Here is a 16,474-nt window from a genome sequence, read left to right on the forward strand (position 1 = left end):
AAAAGTTACAAATAGCCTTGGCTTTTTTTTTCTAAATGAAGTGTAGCATTTGGCAAGTGAATTAGAAGCTTCATCATAAAAAACAATAATATTAGCTGTTAGTTGTACAGATCTACAGATCTGGCAGTAGATGTCAACTTTGTGCCTTTTTCTAATAACTGTATCTTGGAATGTTTTTTTATGTTGCATAATCGGAGCTTATATGTATTATATGTTAATACACACAGGCACACACACACACACACACACACACACAAACATATGCCAGGGCTTCTAGACTTTAGAATAGATGACATTTGAGGATAAATAATTAATCATTGTGGGGCAAATTGTTTGTTATAGACTGTACCAGAGACAGCAAGATGGCCAAAGCAGACAGATCCAGCTAGTTGGGTATACTTGGTGAACTTCCAAGCCAAAGTGATACCCCATCTCTAAAAGAGGAACCCACGCAGGGACTGGCATTATAAATTGTTCTGTCAACTTGACACTCAGGCCCTATAGATACACACTCACACTCACTCACTCGTGCATCCACACAAATGAACACACACTCGCACACCAAAGTGCTAAAGAAAATCTTAGGTGTGCCTATGACTGTCTGTGCTGTGTATGGCATGTGTTTGCAGCTACTGGAGGTAGCAAGAAGGGGGCTTCAGGTTCTCTGGAGCTGCCTGACACAGTTACCAAACTCAGATTCTCTGTAAGAGCAGCCAGTGCCCCTAAACTCCGAGTCTCCTCGCAGTCACCAAAGCACTTTCTGATTTGGAATTTTGCTTAATCATAATTTTCCCATAAATCATTATAATGCATATATGATGTACCCCATGCTTTGGAATGCATTATAGACACAGAATAGAAGCCTGGGAGGTGTAAAGATCATGTGGACCTGGCATCATGTCTCAGTGGGTAGAGCGTCCAAGCATGAAGACCTGAGTCAGGAACTCTGGTCATTATTAACCGTTATTTTGTTTAAATGAAAATCAGCCCTAAAGGCAAAGTTAGCTTGCACAGAATTTTGCTATTTGCTGCATGTAATTCCTGTCTGTACAGATCACACAAGTGTGGTATGATATGGACCCGACTTGAGGGGACTCCTAGGGCTGTATAGCCCGTAGATTATCATGGCTGTTTACCACTCCCACGTCTACTTGGCAGTCAGTCTTTTGTTTGTTTTGTTGTGACTGTTTTGTTTTGTTTTTGGTTGGTTGGATTTTTTGGATGGTGGGGGTTTGGTTAGTTTAGTTATTTTGTTTGTTTTTCAGAAATCACTATGAAACATTTTGTACAGTAAAAGGGAACTAGCCCTGTTGTCGTCTTTTGGATTTCCAACTGGATTTAGGGAAGCCATTCTGTCCCTCCATTTTGGTTGTAAATTTATCAAAGTAGCTGAAGCAAAATGGTTATCCCTAAAGATAGGAAGTGGTTCTTGATGTTTTTATTCTCTCCCAGCAACAGTCCTTTAAAACCTTGTAATTTTTGTTCTATTGCTGTGATAAAACACCATCACAAAAAGCAATTTACATAAGAGAATTTGGACCTTCACACACACACACACACACACAAACACACACACACACACACATACACATGTCAGTCACTCACTATTGCAGTTGGTCATTCACTATTGCTGTCAGTCATTCATTAATGCCCCCAGTCATTCACTATTGCTGTCAATCATTCACTATTGCTGTTGATCATTCATTACTGCTGTCAGTCATTGATCTGAATTGCCTGACTTTTAAGCCTCTCATATTCTTTGTGCTAAAAATAGTTCGATATATATATAAAAAACTCAAGGGGATGTTTCTTCTAAAAATATTATGGTGACAGAAAGACAAAATCAGGTTGAGGACAAAATAAAAATTGACCCTCAGCTTTATTTTTAAAAGTTATGTAAATGGTTCCTATTTAAAAACCCAGTTGCATAAATCAGTCTATGAAATGGTATATATATAGTGTGAGCCTTGAGTGTCTTGGCATGAAGCATTTGGAGGAGACAGGCTGGAGGAGGTCACTGTTGTTCCTTTCTTTCATTCAGCTGAGTAATTTCCTTACTTTATGTTTTCCCAGTGCCCTCCTCACCTTTGACTTTAGCAGTCCTGTGATTTGAAACATGAGGCTTATAGAGATGGCTAAGCTGCCCACGTGGAAACTTTGGAACTAATCACTGGCTTTAGTTCTTTAGGAAACTGCCCTACCTCACCTCTGCGAGGTACAGGCTTGCCCTGTTTGAATTTGTTGTTGTGTATTGTGATGATTCGAAGCCAAAGGTCCATGCCCTGTAACAATGGCAAGGCAGCGCAGATGAAGGACGGTGTTTAATCTCCTGCTCATGGCTGGAGTGATGACTCTGCAGTTAAGAGCACTGGCTGCTCTTCCAGGGGACCGAAGTTTGTTTCTCTACACCCAAGCTTAGTGTGTGCTTTCAGGGAAAGGGACTGCCCATGTTTCGTTGGGTGGGAATATTCCATGATTTTTTCCGGGAAATGAATGAACTTTCAAAGATTTCAAAAATCATTTTAATACTAGCAGAAGGTCAACAATAAAGATTCTTTTCTGATGTCCAGTCTTAAATACTGAAGCTCTTAGCCTCAGCAACAGCAGCAGCAGCAGCAGCAATGGAGACAGAACCTGGCACAGCCACTCAGATAAAGCCAGACCCTTGACTGTGCTGCAGAAAAGAATTCCAGGAGGGGCCTGAGTACAGTTAATTAGTGAGCCTGTTAGAGAGAGCTAGCTTTAAAGAGTAACCACCATTTAAAAATCATGTAAAGTTTTAAAAGTAAACAAAAACGCGGGGGATTGATTTCCTTAATATCTTCTTTCATTTTTAAAAAGAAGTTCCCTTTAAAAATGAAGTCATAAGGTAATGTTATGAAGTATAATGTTTATGTACTGGGATTAGAGGTGAGAGTGCTGGCATGGTTAAATTCAAGGCTGCAGATATCCAGGCCCTAGGTAAGCCTGGTCTGTGTTTAACACCCAGGTTTGCAATGCCCTTCAGAAAATAAGAGCTGTCCCTGCAGGCAGTCTTCACCAGTTATGTGGACTTTCTGGTTCCTGCCAGCATCCAGCAGGAATCTATTCTCTCCAGTGTCCTTTAGTTTAATCTGTCCTATCCTGCTTCACTTGAGGTGACTTCTGCATACTTTACCCACATGACTGCTGTCATTCTTACTTCGGGGCTGTGTGACCATCTCCTCCCTCTGATGACAGGAAGAAGGGCTTTATCTCACAGCAGCAGGGGCTCACAAGAACTAGATTGCCCATCAGCCGTGAGACTATCACTTGCTTTTTTAGAGGTATTAAAGGCATGCTCTATAGTACTTTTCTTTGCAACTTAAACACAGAGCAAATCCAGACATTCAGAGCTGCTGGAATGAAAAACATGTCTCCTCTAGTGATGCCATTTGCCCAGTGAATGCCTGTCAGAAACACAGTCTATATATTTCAAGGAGACAACATCACCCTTAATGTGTCAGCAGAGGCTGTCACAGAGCACTCCAAAGTCCATGGCTTAAGTGCATCGGTGGGGACAGATTTGACAGCATATATTGAGGATGCTGGTTTGCCTTAGCAATTGTAAAGTTTTCCTTCTTTTCCCTTTCTCATTTCCCCTTTGTACCGCACAATCAAAACGAGATTCTGTTGACACTGATAAGCACCACTGCTGACAAATGCCACTCGCTGCTGCAGTAACCAATACTTCAGACCCTCTAAGGTATCTGTCCTTGATAAAGCCCCATCAAAGCTTCATTTCTCCAGTAGGTTCCTGTCAGTCACTCCCAGTTAACTCACTAATTGTGAGCGCCTTCCATTCCCTTGAGCTTAAACAACTAAATGTTCTTGATAACTTGTGGGGATTCTCTGTTCATTGGACACTTTTACTGACAACAAGCAAATATCCTTATAAAATTCCTCCCAAGAATCTCTATAGCATCATCGTTTGTCTCTAGTAACTCATCTGTTTGGGGATTCTCTCCCTCCTATTATTTCTTCATTCTGTGCTATTTACAATTCCAGATTATGACAAGTCCCTTCCCACTCTTCTGTGTGATTGGCAGATTTCAGGTTTATAGGCAGACAGTGCGCCAGCAGATGCCATCAAATGAGTCCCCGTACGTACGCAGCTTTCAGTGAAGAAAGTCTCTGAGAGATCAGACAATCTTCTCTAAATTAATTCCAAGTGCAGGCAACCTGTCCCTCTGTTCTTATCCAGTGAGAATTTTGATGGATCTGCCACAGGCTTGCCCACCTCCCTCACTGTCTGCTTCCCAAACAAAACCTTAATTCTGCTTCTTATATAACACCCCAGGGAGAGGGCAGCCTCCTGGGCATGGAGGAGGACGGATCTCCCCCCCCCTCAAACACACACATACACACACACACATGCTGTGGGCTTGATTGTGGAATTTCAGATCTGTTTCTTTATGCAAGTAGTAAGACTGATTAAATTGAGATTTTTTGGAACTGTGGCAGGTGAACCCTGGGCTGGATGGACCTGGTGGCAGACATGCAAAGAAAGCTGCCTGTGTTTGAAACTCGGGGAGAGAAGGAACTCTTGTGCCCACACAGGGTTAAAATGCCAAGAGAGTGTGCCACATTTTGGTTGGAGTAGGAGAAATGCATCAGAGCATCTGCTTGAGTTCTGAGAGTCTTCTGGTGTTTATCCCCAGGGGACTTAAATGGATTAGTTCTTAGAGGATTCAGAGTGAAGGTATTTTTTTTTTCTTTTTTGGTAAGGAAAAAAAATAAATTGCTTTTAGTAAGGAAACTCAAGGAGCAGTAAGAAAAGTGATGTGTCTAAACTCTAATGTGTATGTCTGTTTATAATTATGAATTGAAGCTTATATAGCTTGTCATTTGCACAAGAATCCCATGTAAAAAATAGTAAAGGAGAAGAACACTGGAGAAGGACACCAAATGTTGAACTCTGGATTCCACAAGTGCATACACATGTACATGCCCACACTAATGAATACACCACAACCACTATTAGCAATGTCACCAGCATCCCACATACACAAAACATACACAAGCAAAACCTATACAATTTTAATTTATGGTTATATATATGTACACACACACACCCACACACACACACACACACACATATATATATATATATATATATATATATATATATATATATATATATATATATATATAAGCTTTAAAATGTTTAGTATAGTTTCTTATGTTGAAAGGTTAAATCAAGAAAAAATAAGAAAAGATGGACCAGGAAGTAAAGATATTGGAATAGTAACTGATTCTTGTTAGGCTTTGATTCATCCTTATGCTGCCAAGAAGCTCACATGGGTCCCATTACGCCCTGACCCCAGTCATAGGTTATATTGGGGTAAGCAAGAAGTGCTTATTTAAATCACAAATAAATGGAGTAAGCCATAGGCCTGGAAGATGCATCAGCAGGTAAAAGTACCCGTCTCCATGCCTGACAACAGGCGTTCATTCCCTGGGTCTCATGGTAGAAAGAGAACCAACTCTCACATGATACCCCTTGGCCTCTATACACATGCTAACACGTGTGTCTTTGAGCATGTGTGCAAATGTGTATACTTATACATATACACACAAAACATACTACACACCACACAAAACATTTAAATATGAAAAGTAAACAAACTGAAAGTTTTATTCAATATCAAGAAAAATTAGAGGATTTCTATTACTGGTCCCATCATTCAAAGAAATATATCAGAAGAGTGGGATAAGGGCTGCATAGGATTTACTTGAAAACACCCCTAAAGGTAAAAGTCAGGTGTGTTAGACACATTTCCCATCAATCTTATCAGAGCAAAGGGTATTGCTGGTGCCACACGTTCACACGTGAGCTGAAAGGCACAGACAGGTACCAGATCATCCAAATCTGAATTTATACACTATTTACTACAAAAAGCAAACTCACAAAGGTTGCATTTGGTTTTGATAAATAATGATTCCTTCCTCATGGAACGTGTTCTCAGATGGACATTGTATGTGCTTTCAGGGTGCTGTGATCACACCCACCATGGACCATCCCATGTCAATGCAGCCAACTAACATCGTGGGTCCCCTGACGCAGCAGATGAACCACCTTTCCCTGGGGACAGCAGGAACGGTGAGTGAAACAGTTTAGTTTGTTTCCTGGGACTTGAGAAGACGTCATGTTCCCTTTTCCTTAGCATTGCCAATATGCCACTGGTCTCACACAGCTGTTGGTTGGGTTCCAGCATGAACGAGCTTGCATGCAAGTTCAATCCCAGGGAACACTCATTCACATGGGCAAGGGTGAGGGTCCTGTGGCATTGCCTTTAGACTTGAGACCCTTCTCGTTATATGGTACAGTGCACCAAGTGTACCATACCTCATGACCATATACATGGGCTGCTTTCCTTTCCCTGGCTGTTTACCAGATGACCCACTGCCCTTCCCAGGTCCTTCACACATAAGAGAGAAGTTCCAACTATAACCAGTGTAAAGGCCTTTTTATTCACTCTCAATGTCTGAAGTAATAGGAAGTCACTGAGAAGATGGCCCAGTTAAGTGTTTATTTCTCCTATGGATGAACTGGCATAGTGACTACTGAAGAGAAGGAACAGAATCTGACATTGTTTCATCTTTTCCTACAGTTGTGATGCTTTTGACTAGTTTTACTCTCAAAAAATATGTACTGTTCTCATTTGCTTCTCTGATGCTGTGATAAAACACAAACCAAAAACAACATGTAGAAGAAAGGGTTTATTTGGTTTACAGGTTACAGAGCATCACCAGGGGAAGCCAGAGCGGGAGCTTAAGGCAGGAACCTGGAGGCAGGAACTGAAGCAGAGACCATAGAGGAACAATGCTCACTGAATTGCTCTGATAACCTTCTTATATAGCCCAGCCCTGTGTGACTAGGGAATAGCACTGCCCACAGTGAGCAGGGCCCTTCTACACTGATTAGCAATTTAAAAAAGATCCTGAAGGCTGCTTACAGGCCAGTCTGATGGAGGTAAGATGTACTTACAGGCCAGTGTGATGGAGGTAATCCCTCAACTGCAGTTTCTTCTTACCACTTCCCATTGGTGTCAAGTTGATAACCAAGATGAGTTGTCACATAAACTGAAAAAAAAAAGCCAGTAGTGCACTTGATCTCCATCTATGACATACTTGAACTCATGTGTGGCAAGGGTTTGTATTATTTTAAGGAGAAGTCCCTCCGATATTTGCATCTAATACAACCTAGAACACTAAACCCATGCTCAACATCACCAGGGGACGCAGACCCCAGGGACTGACCGCCAGCATTCGCACCTTAGTGTTTAGTGTGCATCCTACTGCAGGTGATCTTGTCTTTGGTAATGGCATGGGGGAGAAAGGCATAATTTCTTTAGCTGGCATAGGTTAAACAATATAGAAGGACCCCAGGAGAATGAGTCAAGAAACCTTGATCTAAATCTGAATTGTGTCTTTGAGGACATAGTATCTAAGGATCTCAATCTTCCCCCTCTTTAGACTAAGATCACTCATGTTGACATGTGTATACTTTATGCTTCTGACTTTGTGTTTTTAAGCCTACCTGTCTCTTTGATACTGTCTCTGTGAGTCTCGTGGAGGCACTGTATACAACTGCCTCGTCTTATGTATACTAACTGTGGATAGAGGACCTACAAAAATGGATCCCTTTATGCAAAGGATATAGAGGAAAATCACACAGTTCCAAGAACTTTAGTTTGTCATAAGCAATACACCTGTTCCCCTGTAATGTGCCATTGGTGATAAGTTAAAAAAAAAAAAAAAGAAGTCAGCTCTTATATCTCTTTAAACTTTACACTGTGGTTCACATAATTTTCATCAGGGAGACAGTTTCAGACTAATATTTGTACAGCTTTTGGTTGAGTGTAAGGATGGCTTGTGGTCTCTTTGTGTATTACTAAATGAAACAGATTCCAGATGCAGGGATCTGGAGGGCCCAGTACTTCTCAGATCTCCACAGCAGAGTTCACTCTCTGTCAGGTTCTTTGTCGATTGAGGAAGAATAAGAGTAAAGACAACTTTACTGTGATAAATGACAATCTCAAGTGTAACCTTTACCTGTAAAAAATGAGTTATAATGGAAATAAATGAAGAAGCCCTTTATATTTTTTACCAATTTGACTAAAAGGTAAAGCCAGCTTCGTTGCTAACACTTCAACTAGCCAACTAGTAGAGCCACAATATGTGCCAGACTCCTTAAAAAGAAAAAAAAAACAGAAAAAAACAATCCCCCCAAACCCAAAACCCTAAAAAGATAATAGAATAGGCTTCAAATTATTGTAGGTCCTAATTAAATAAATAATTTAAAATTGTATGCCCAAGACTTTTCAAATGGAACAGAATCAAATGGGGCCACCACTTTTACCTAGCTCTCAACTACCAGAAATAATCGTTTAATGGTTTACTGTGGACCACGGCCTCTCTCAGCAAGTAGAAGACTTTAGCACATGGACCTTATTTCTTAATGCCAAATGTCCTGTTACTTTTTTTTCTTGTTTTCATTGTGTGCTTTCACTATTGTAAGTAAACAGTGTTTAATTACAGTATGAGCACAATATGACATTAACATTAGAACTTGGCAACTTGATAAGGGTTTTGAGAGAAGAGAGAAGACACATTATTTTGTTGGTTCATTCAAAATTGTAAATGAGCACTCTTGGTGTCTCAAATACAGTCATTTCTTTTTTTTAAACTACCTCCTTCACACCACAAGCCTATTTGCAGATATTTGCTTTTATGTGTCTTCTTTTAATTTGCATTTGCTGTGGATTACCCAGTTGAGCTTGATTTATTTAATTCACTTTTCCCACCTAAGTGGACCCATCTCACAACTCCCTTAATGGCACTTGAGAGATTCCAGTGGACTTAGGAATGGCATCAGAGTCTAAAGCCCAATTTGATTTTGTGTTGGCTGTGCATGTTTAGGCCACATTCCTTGGCTTCTTAGAGATTCACTTTTTTTCGTACAAATTGAGAACAGTAATACTGTGCACATTCTTGGGATATTATTGGATGGCAGAATACACAGCAGCCCTAATGTACTATATGATAAATAGGCACTTATCAAATGAGCCACCCTTAACCTCTAATGCGACCTACCTGGTGCAAGTTCAGGTGACTGTAATAGATACACCACCTTATTAAGCCAATAATATAGCTTCTTTGGTTGCTCTGTCGAGGGGTATCATTTAATTCTTTAACATATCCACTATGTTAGCTGCTAACATAATATCCCAAGGTTCCAAAGCTAACCTTCTAGTCATGCCAATAATGAACTTGCTGAAGTTAAGCAAATTACCTTGAACATATGGAATCAAGTACTGTGTGTATTGGCCACATTATACAAATATACGTGGCATTGAAATTATTACTTAGAGGGATTTCCACTTCAATACAATCAATACCTTTCCCTGGGGGTTGGACACCTGATGGGTAGAGACAGCATCTTCAACAGCCAGGAGTAAATTGCCATATTATGCCTGATTCTCTACTCCTCCTCTCTGGCCATTTCTCCATTCTTCCTTTTGCAAGTTCAGATAGCACCTCACTACTCAATCCATACATGCTTCCCTTCAGCAATCCTGTCCACATACATGGTTTTCAACCCCATCTACCACACTGAAGACTCTTAAATAGGAATCTTCAATGCTAGTCTCAACATCAAACGCATCTATCTGGTCTCCATGGAGATCCGTCTTCAACATCTCAAAGTCACTACTACTCACATTCATGTCCCGGATGTCTTGAGCTTCTCCTTCCAGCCCTTCCTGTCTCCTCTTCTGTGTTCCTGTCCATTTTTATTTCAAGTCACTACTGTGATGATCCACTGCATAGCCAAACTCTACACTTGGGACTCAACACATACACTGTCCTTCCCCTCCTCCACCCTCTATTACTTTAAGTCCCAGAAATTAAATCCTGGACATTTGTCAGATCTACCCTGTCTTCCCCCTTCCTTGGCTTCGTCTGACTCATTGTATTAGTCTCCTAACTGTACCTCCAGTGTTCGGTGTCATCTGTCTATAATTCATCTCCACCCTGTTATCTCAACTATGTGTTAGTCATTTCTTGTCAGCATGATAAAACCTCCTTACCAAGAGGAACCTACAGAAGGGAGAGTCTGTTTGGTTTAGACTTCCAAAGAAGGAGCCCATAAAGTCAAGAAAGGTGAGGCAGCCAGTGGCAGGAGCAGGAACCAGGGTGATCACGCTTTCGTCACGCACACAAGAAGTTCAGAGAGAGAGAACAAGAGCTGTGTTGAAGCTATAAGTACTCAGTGCCTACTCTGAGTGACTTGTTTCCTCCAGCAAGCCCCGTGTCCTGAAAGCTCTCTAACTCCCTCAAACAGCGTCACCTACTGGGGACCAAGTGTTCAAATCCCTGAGCCTGGGAAGGACATTTCTCATGCAAGCCTTCATCACTATATATTAGTGTCTCTCTAAGGAGATGGTCTTTTCAGACATCTGAGCTCTTGAAAATTTTATAAAAAGTGAGGATTAGAACAGAAACAGTTCAGGAGCAGATGGCCTCCCAGGGTATAGTGCAGTGAGATTTGGATGTTAATTCCAGGTAGGCACTGGTCAGGCTGCAAGGCAGAGGAGCCACAGTAGGAGAGTATCCTGCTCTAAACTGAGATAAAGTCACCAAGCACCCTACTTCCCTTTCTAAGACTGTGACAAAAGGAATCATATTGAGCCAAAGCATCCTTACTTTTTGATCTTCAAAAAGGCTATATTTCATCTCGTGTCACCTCAGATTTTAAAGTCATGTCGTTTAAAGAATTTCCATGTGGAATTTTCCTATTTAAAGTGTATTGGTCATTTCCCTACCCAGTTCTAAGCTGGGCTGAATCTACAGGATTTAAGCTAAATGAATTGGATGCAAACAAGGCACCAATTTTGTGTCACAGTTCTAACCTTGAAGCATTTTCCCCCACTTCTCCGGCTTTTGTTTACTCTATCTCATAGAATGCCGTCCATGAAAGCAAAGCCCCATTATCCATAATTCCTTATCGAGTTACTGGGAGCTTTAGCAGAAGCCGCCTGGGACTTGAGTGTGTTTTAAGCACCTCGATATTGCATGACAATCTTGTTTTACAACTTTCTTATCTCCTTTCCAATTGTTCAGCTGCTGGTCACCAGTGGCTTACAATGTCACCAGGGCTCTGCTGAAAGAGATCAAAAGATGCTGCTTTGCAGGCTTCTTATCTCCCTCGAAGGTTGCCTTCCTTTCCCAAGCCACTTCTACACTGGGACATCATCTGATTTGCGTGGTTTCAGTATTGCCATGCGCAAAAAATGATCCTGGCATTGCAATTTTGATGAGCCAGAGTTTGTTGTCCCTCCCCAGACATGCCACTTCTCCACTGCTCCAAAAGTCTGATTATTACCGGATGAAAATATGCATCTTTCATTTTTTCCTACATTAGGCATAAATATCAATATTAAGATGGAAAATTATAAAAGTGAGCAGGAGATCTTACATGGAATTATGGCTCAGTAATAGCATCCTAAGCAAAAAATAACTTCATAAATCCTAATGACTACAATTCCTTAAATGAAAGCCCAAGAAGAAAAAAGAATAGCATCCTATCACAAACTAATACAAGACAGAAAATGTATATGAAAAAGTTATGTTTTTTTAAAAATAGTTCTTGAATCTGATTGTAATCTTGCAGTTCTTTACAGGGAAATTTTCTCATGTAAAGAATGAGTGAAGAGTTAGGGGCGAGACTGTTAGGGGTGGAGAGTTATTTACAAATATTAAACCTTTACTTCTAGGAATATGGATCTTGAGTTCAAATAAATTAATATCATTATTAAAATGTCCTGATAGAAATATTGTTGAGGAACATGAATGGGTTGGTAATAAAATAGGGCATAGAAAACTGAATAATATCATTTAAAACTATCATTGCTATAATTTTACAAATATGCTTGTAAGCATACACTCATCTGATAACCCATAAATAACCCACACATTATTTATAAGCATAGAGAAAAACTAGCTTTGATCATGCCTTCAAGTTGCACAGCATCTGTTAGAAGCGAAGTGTCCAACCAATCACCTCAGCACATGTCCACTGACTGTGAACTTTTGATTCTTAGAAGCTGGTGGATGAGAGGACTGTAAAATAAAGGAGAAGAACTTTATGTCTCAAAATACTCGATGTGGTATTCTAGACAGCATTTAGTAGAGAATAGTTTACCAACCACTATTCATTCATCCACAGACCCAAGAGGAGCACAGCATGAAAGTACAGCGATCTCATACAAGGAGGGAAAGCATCGTGGACATGCTAAGTTGAAAGATAGGGCTGTGAACTTGCTCCTGTGGAGCACAGTGTGACTGTGAGGATTTACTTATCAAGTAACCCTGCCAAGAAATTCAAATTGGGTGGAGTCTGGAGAGTGTGGCTCAATGGTTAAAAGCACTTGCTGCTCTTCAGAGGGCCTCAGTTCTGCTCCCAGCACCCACATTAGGTAGCTTATAACTGCTTTTTATCTTCGTGCTGTAATGAATCTGGGGGCCCCCTTCTGGCATCCATGGGTACTGCACGCACATGCAAATAGACATATATAGATTAAAAAAGAATCAACCATAAACAAAATTACTACAAGCGTGTTTAATTTTCAAAATGAGATTGAAGTATTTTCTATTTTTATCATTTTGTTTGTATTCCTCAATTACTAAACAATAGCCAGTATTTACTATATTAGTATCATTGTTTCTATTTATATTATAATTACAGACATGCGTATATTACAACATGGTATAAAAATTAACTCATTTTTTTCTAAGTTTTGAGTAGTAACTTGAAGTTTTATGAAAATGTATCTAGGAACTAAGATCACTGTTACACAGTTTATTTGGAACTGCTATAAAATTGACGCTACTTCACAGTGGGGCTGATAGTCAAATCAATAGGCTGCTGCTGGTCTATTTCATAAGACCAGGACACTCATAACTATGGCTTATTTGCATCTGAATTCTGAGCAATGCTTGCTTGTTCTTATTACCCTAAGTGCTTTACAATGTTCACAGCCCTCTTCAGACACGCTATTCCCTCAAAAGAATGGTTGCCTTTAAACTAGGAGGTAGATCTATGAATGATCTCCAAAATTACGAAGTGCATAGAAATGTACAATTGGGGGATTCTAAGCTTTTAAAGGGCAATACGGGTCATATGAATGAAATAAGGGTTCACTTATTACCACTGATGACTTAATCTTTTTGGAGAGCTGGGAATGAGCTCGTCATTTTCAATTCTTAGAAGGCCAGTTGCAACCTCAGGTTCTGTACCACTTTTCTGGCTAAGGGCTAATTAGGAATGGGAAGAGATGTAGAAGGGTACCAGGAAGGGGGCCAGAGAGGAATATACGGTGTGGGTGGATGTGACAGAAGTTACATGTACATGTATTGGAACGCAATAAACCCATCATGATGTGTAATTGCTCTATATGAATAAAAACACTACAGAGAAGATCATGACTGAGTCACAGGAATTAAAGCCTCTTTGTCATTTTAAAAACAGCTGATATATTCTCCAGTGCCCCCCTCATGCACACATCTCCAGCTTTGCAATGACTACTTGTAGTTTAACGTCTCTCTACATTTTGCTACCTCCAATGTTATGACACTTTGAAAAATAGCCATCCACCCTCTGTTTCATAAGATCTAGCCTTGGCTAGCCTTGCTAGCTACATACAAGGTTCCTGAGCCTGGGGCAGAGAGTTTTCTATGCTCTGCCCCTGGTCAGGATGATTAAAAAGAAAGAAAGAAAGAAAGAAAGAAAGAAAGAAAGAAAGAAAAAGAACAAAAGGAATTTGGGCTTTATAACACATTTAATCCTTATGGTGTAACAATATGAATAATTTTTATTAATCTCCTTTAAAGTTACTTCTTTTATTCTCCATTGCTACCATACTTGGCTTCCATCCAGATGGGCTGTCTCATAACACTATTAAAACATCTGGGGAGGGCAACAGCCTCCCATTGATCCCCTAAAGGAGCAATCAAACAGATCAAGAGGAAGATGGTTATGTTCTGAGACCAACGGGTCCCCTTGACATGCACAGCCTGATGATACTGGAGACTAAGAATCAATTGTCCTCTAGAGTCACAGTGCCTGGAGTGCTTGCAGAAAGGGGGTGGGGGCAGGTGACTGTGGGACACACACATTGGGCCCTTCCAACCTGTAAAGCTAAGACTCTGTTTTTATTTTCCTTTGGACTTCATTGCAATCTTTCTCATGCTCTTTTTCATTCCAAGATTCAATCCCAAGACAGAATTATGGTACTTCACCAGCTGTTATGTCAGGTAGGAAAATCTAATTCCTTTCAGACTTAATTGGAGGGGAAAGATGGAGCTTGCCTGGTTTTCTCCAAAACTCTCCAAAGCAGCGATTCTCAACAGGGGTGGGCATGAGAAGTTTGCATATTATTTTGGCAAGGGGGGAGTGTCATTATAAGTCTATTTCCTAGGACAATCTGGCTTTATGTCTAGAAAAAGAATACACTGTCTTTAAAATACAAGTAAGATCTTTGAGATGCTTTTTCTATAAAAGATATGCAGAAGATTTAGTCAATGTTCTGTGTATCAATGGATCTCACAGTTTGACAAGGTCATCAGAATTTCTGACAAGTGGGTGAAAGATTTGACATTTGTCCAAAAAAGAATACATATTAATAAAAAAAAAAAAGATTGGGAAGCGCTGCTTTAGAGACCACAATTCCTCAGAAGTCAGAGTTTTCTCTTGTGCTTGCTTGCCTCCTAGGACAGGATCTGATTTGTGTATTCAAAAAGAAAATGTTGAATGAATTACAACCTCAATTCTTTTCTAAGACATTGTATTTTGGATATCAAAAGTGACACTTCTGATATTCCATTTTCACAGCAAGGTAGCAGAAGATGCTTGGAGGATACATGAGATTCTTCAGCATTCAATTGGCAATATTTCATTTGATTTGCAAATGTTAATTGTGCAATTTGGAGCTGAGCATATGTGTGTAAAGTAGTTGGTGCTTTAAAAAAAAAGTTTGAAATGCATAGATACTTTGCTTGCATCTTAACTTTCACTTTTGCTTTGTTGAAAAAGGAAATGGACACAACTGTGGGAAAAAGCATTGATTTTTGTTAATTTATTTTACCTAATTGAAGAGTAGCAGAACTTGGAACTTTGAGTCTTTAGCATGTTTGGTGGTTAAAGATACTCAGATGGAACCAAGAGGGTCTTTGCAAAGAGTACATGAAACCTGAATCAGGAAATGTCCTAAAGAACCTAGGGGGCAGCTGAGCCTGGCAGCCAGAAGATGGCTTTCAGTGAAGAGCATCCCACTCAAGGTTCCGTTAGTGATACAGAATCTATGGGTAGCGCTTCCTCCCGTCCATGCATCTTTTTAGTTCTCCTCATTGCTGTACTCATCTCAGAGCTGTATGATTTTCCTAACTGAAGAGCAAAGAGTTGGCTTCCAACCAGACATCTCTTTGGTACTCTTGGTCTCCATGGATTGTCATCCATTAAAATGCTATGTGCCCACCATTTTAATGTGTCTTTTGCATTTAAAACATGTGACTCTGTAGAGGAGACTTGGTTTGTCATATGTAGCTTTTACTTTCTTTAAACCTCAGCCCCTTTGTTTGACAAAAGGCTTTTACTCCTCATAATTAACCAACATTGATAATAACAAATAACCCCTCAAACAAATATCCTCTCATTTTTAAGAACACAATGAATTTTGGCCTTGGTGGTACACACCCTTAATCCAGGAATTCAAGAGACAGAGGTAGGCACAACTCAATAAACTCGAGGCCAGCCTGGTCTACATGGTGACTTCTAGGCAGCTATATGAGAAGACTCTGTGTGTGTGTGCGTGTGCGTGTGTGTGTGTGTGTGTGTGTGTGTGGTATTAATGAACATAGGAAGATATTCACATATACACACACAAACATATCACATCACAATGAAAATTTCAAGCTGATTGTTGGAAGTGTATATGCTCATGGGTTCCCCTCTATACTAACCTGTATTGGCAAGAAACAATGCTTTACCTTGGGAGTTCCTGTATGATTCCACTGAAACTGTCAAGCAGATAAATGACTTGTTAAACATAAAAAACTTAAAATAAACTTAAGCATGTAAGTGTGTGTTTGTGGAATAATAAATAAAACCACAGTGGAAAATTAAAATCCAAGATACAGGGCTTATGAGTTGTCTCAGTGCTTAGAGCACAGCATACACATTAAAAAACCAGACACACAGTAACACCATAGCTAGGGAGGCAGAGAGCAGCCAGTCTAGCCAAATAGATGAACCCCAGACTAATGTAATACCCTACCTCAATAAAAAATGTGGATGTATCCCAAGGAATGGCAACCAAAGTTGACCTCCTTATCCCCACATGCATGCACATGAATGCATATCTGTACCTGTACACATGTGCAAATATCTAAACAT

The 16,474-nt window shown here is 40.1% G+C and overlaps 1 protein-coding gene across 7 annotated transcripts in view; it reads left to right on the forward strand.

The window, feature by feature from the left end:
• The window catches only part of Rbms3 (RNA binding motif single stranded interacting protein 3), a 664,175-nt gene that overhangs the window by 594,431 nt on the left and 53,270 nt on the right, over positions 1–16,474 (forward strand). For 5 of the 7 annotated variants that reach the window (XM_052187038.1, XM_052187040.1, XM_052187042.1 and 2 more), the window contains 2 exons: positions 6,011–6,121; positions 14,290–14,337. In XM_052187038.1, coding sequence (XP_052042998.1) covers positions 6,011–6,121; positions 14,290–14,337 — 159 coding nt within the window. The remainder of the gene's footprint in view (positions 1–6,010; positions 6,122–14,289; positions 14,338–16,474) is intronic. The other 2 variants (XM_052187041.1, XM_052187043.1) reach the window with 1 other exon arrangement.

This window comes from Apodemus sylvaticus, chromosome 7 (assembly GCF_947179515.1).
Source record: "Apodemus sylvaticus chromosome 7, mApoSyl1.1, whole genome shotgun sequence".
NCBI classification, from domain to species: Eukaryota; Metazoa; Chordata; class Mammalia; order Rodentia; family Muridae; genus Apodemus; species Apodemus sylvaticus.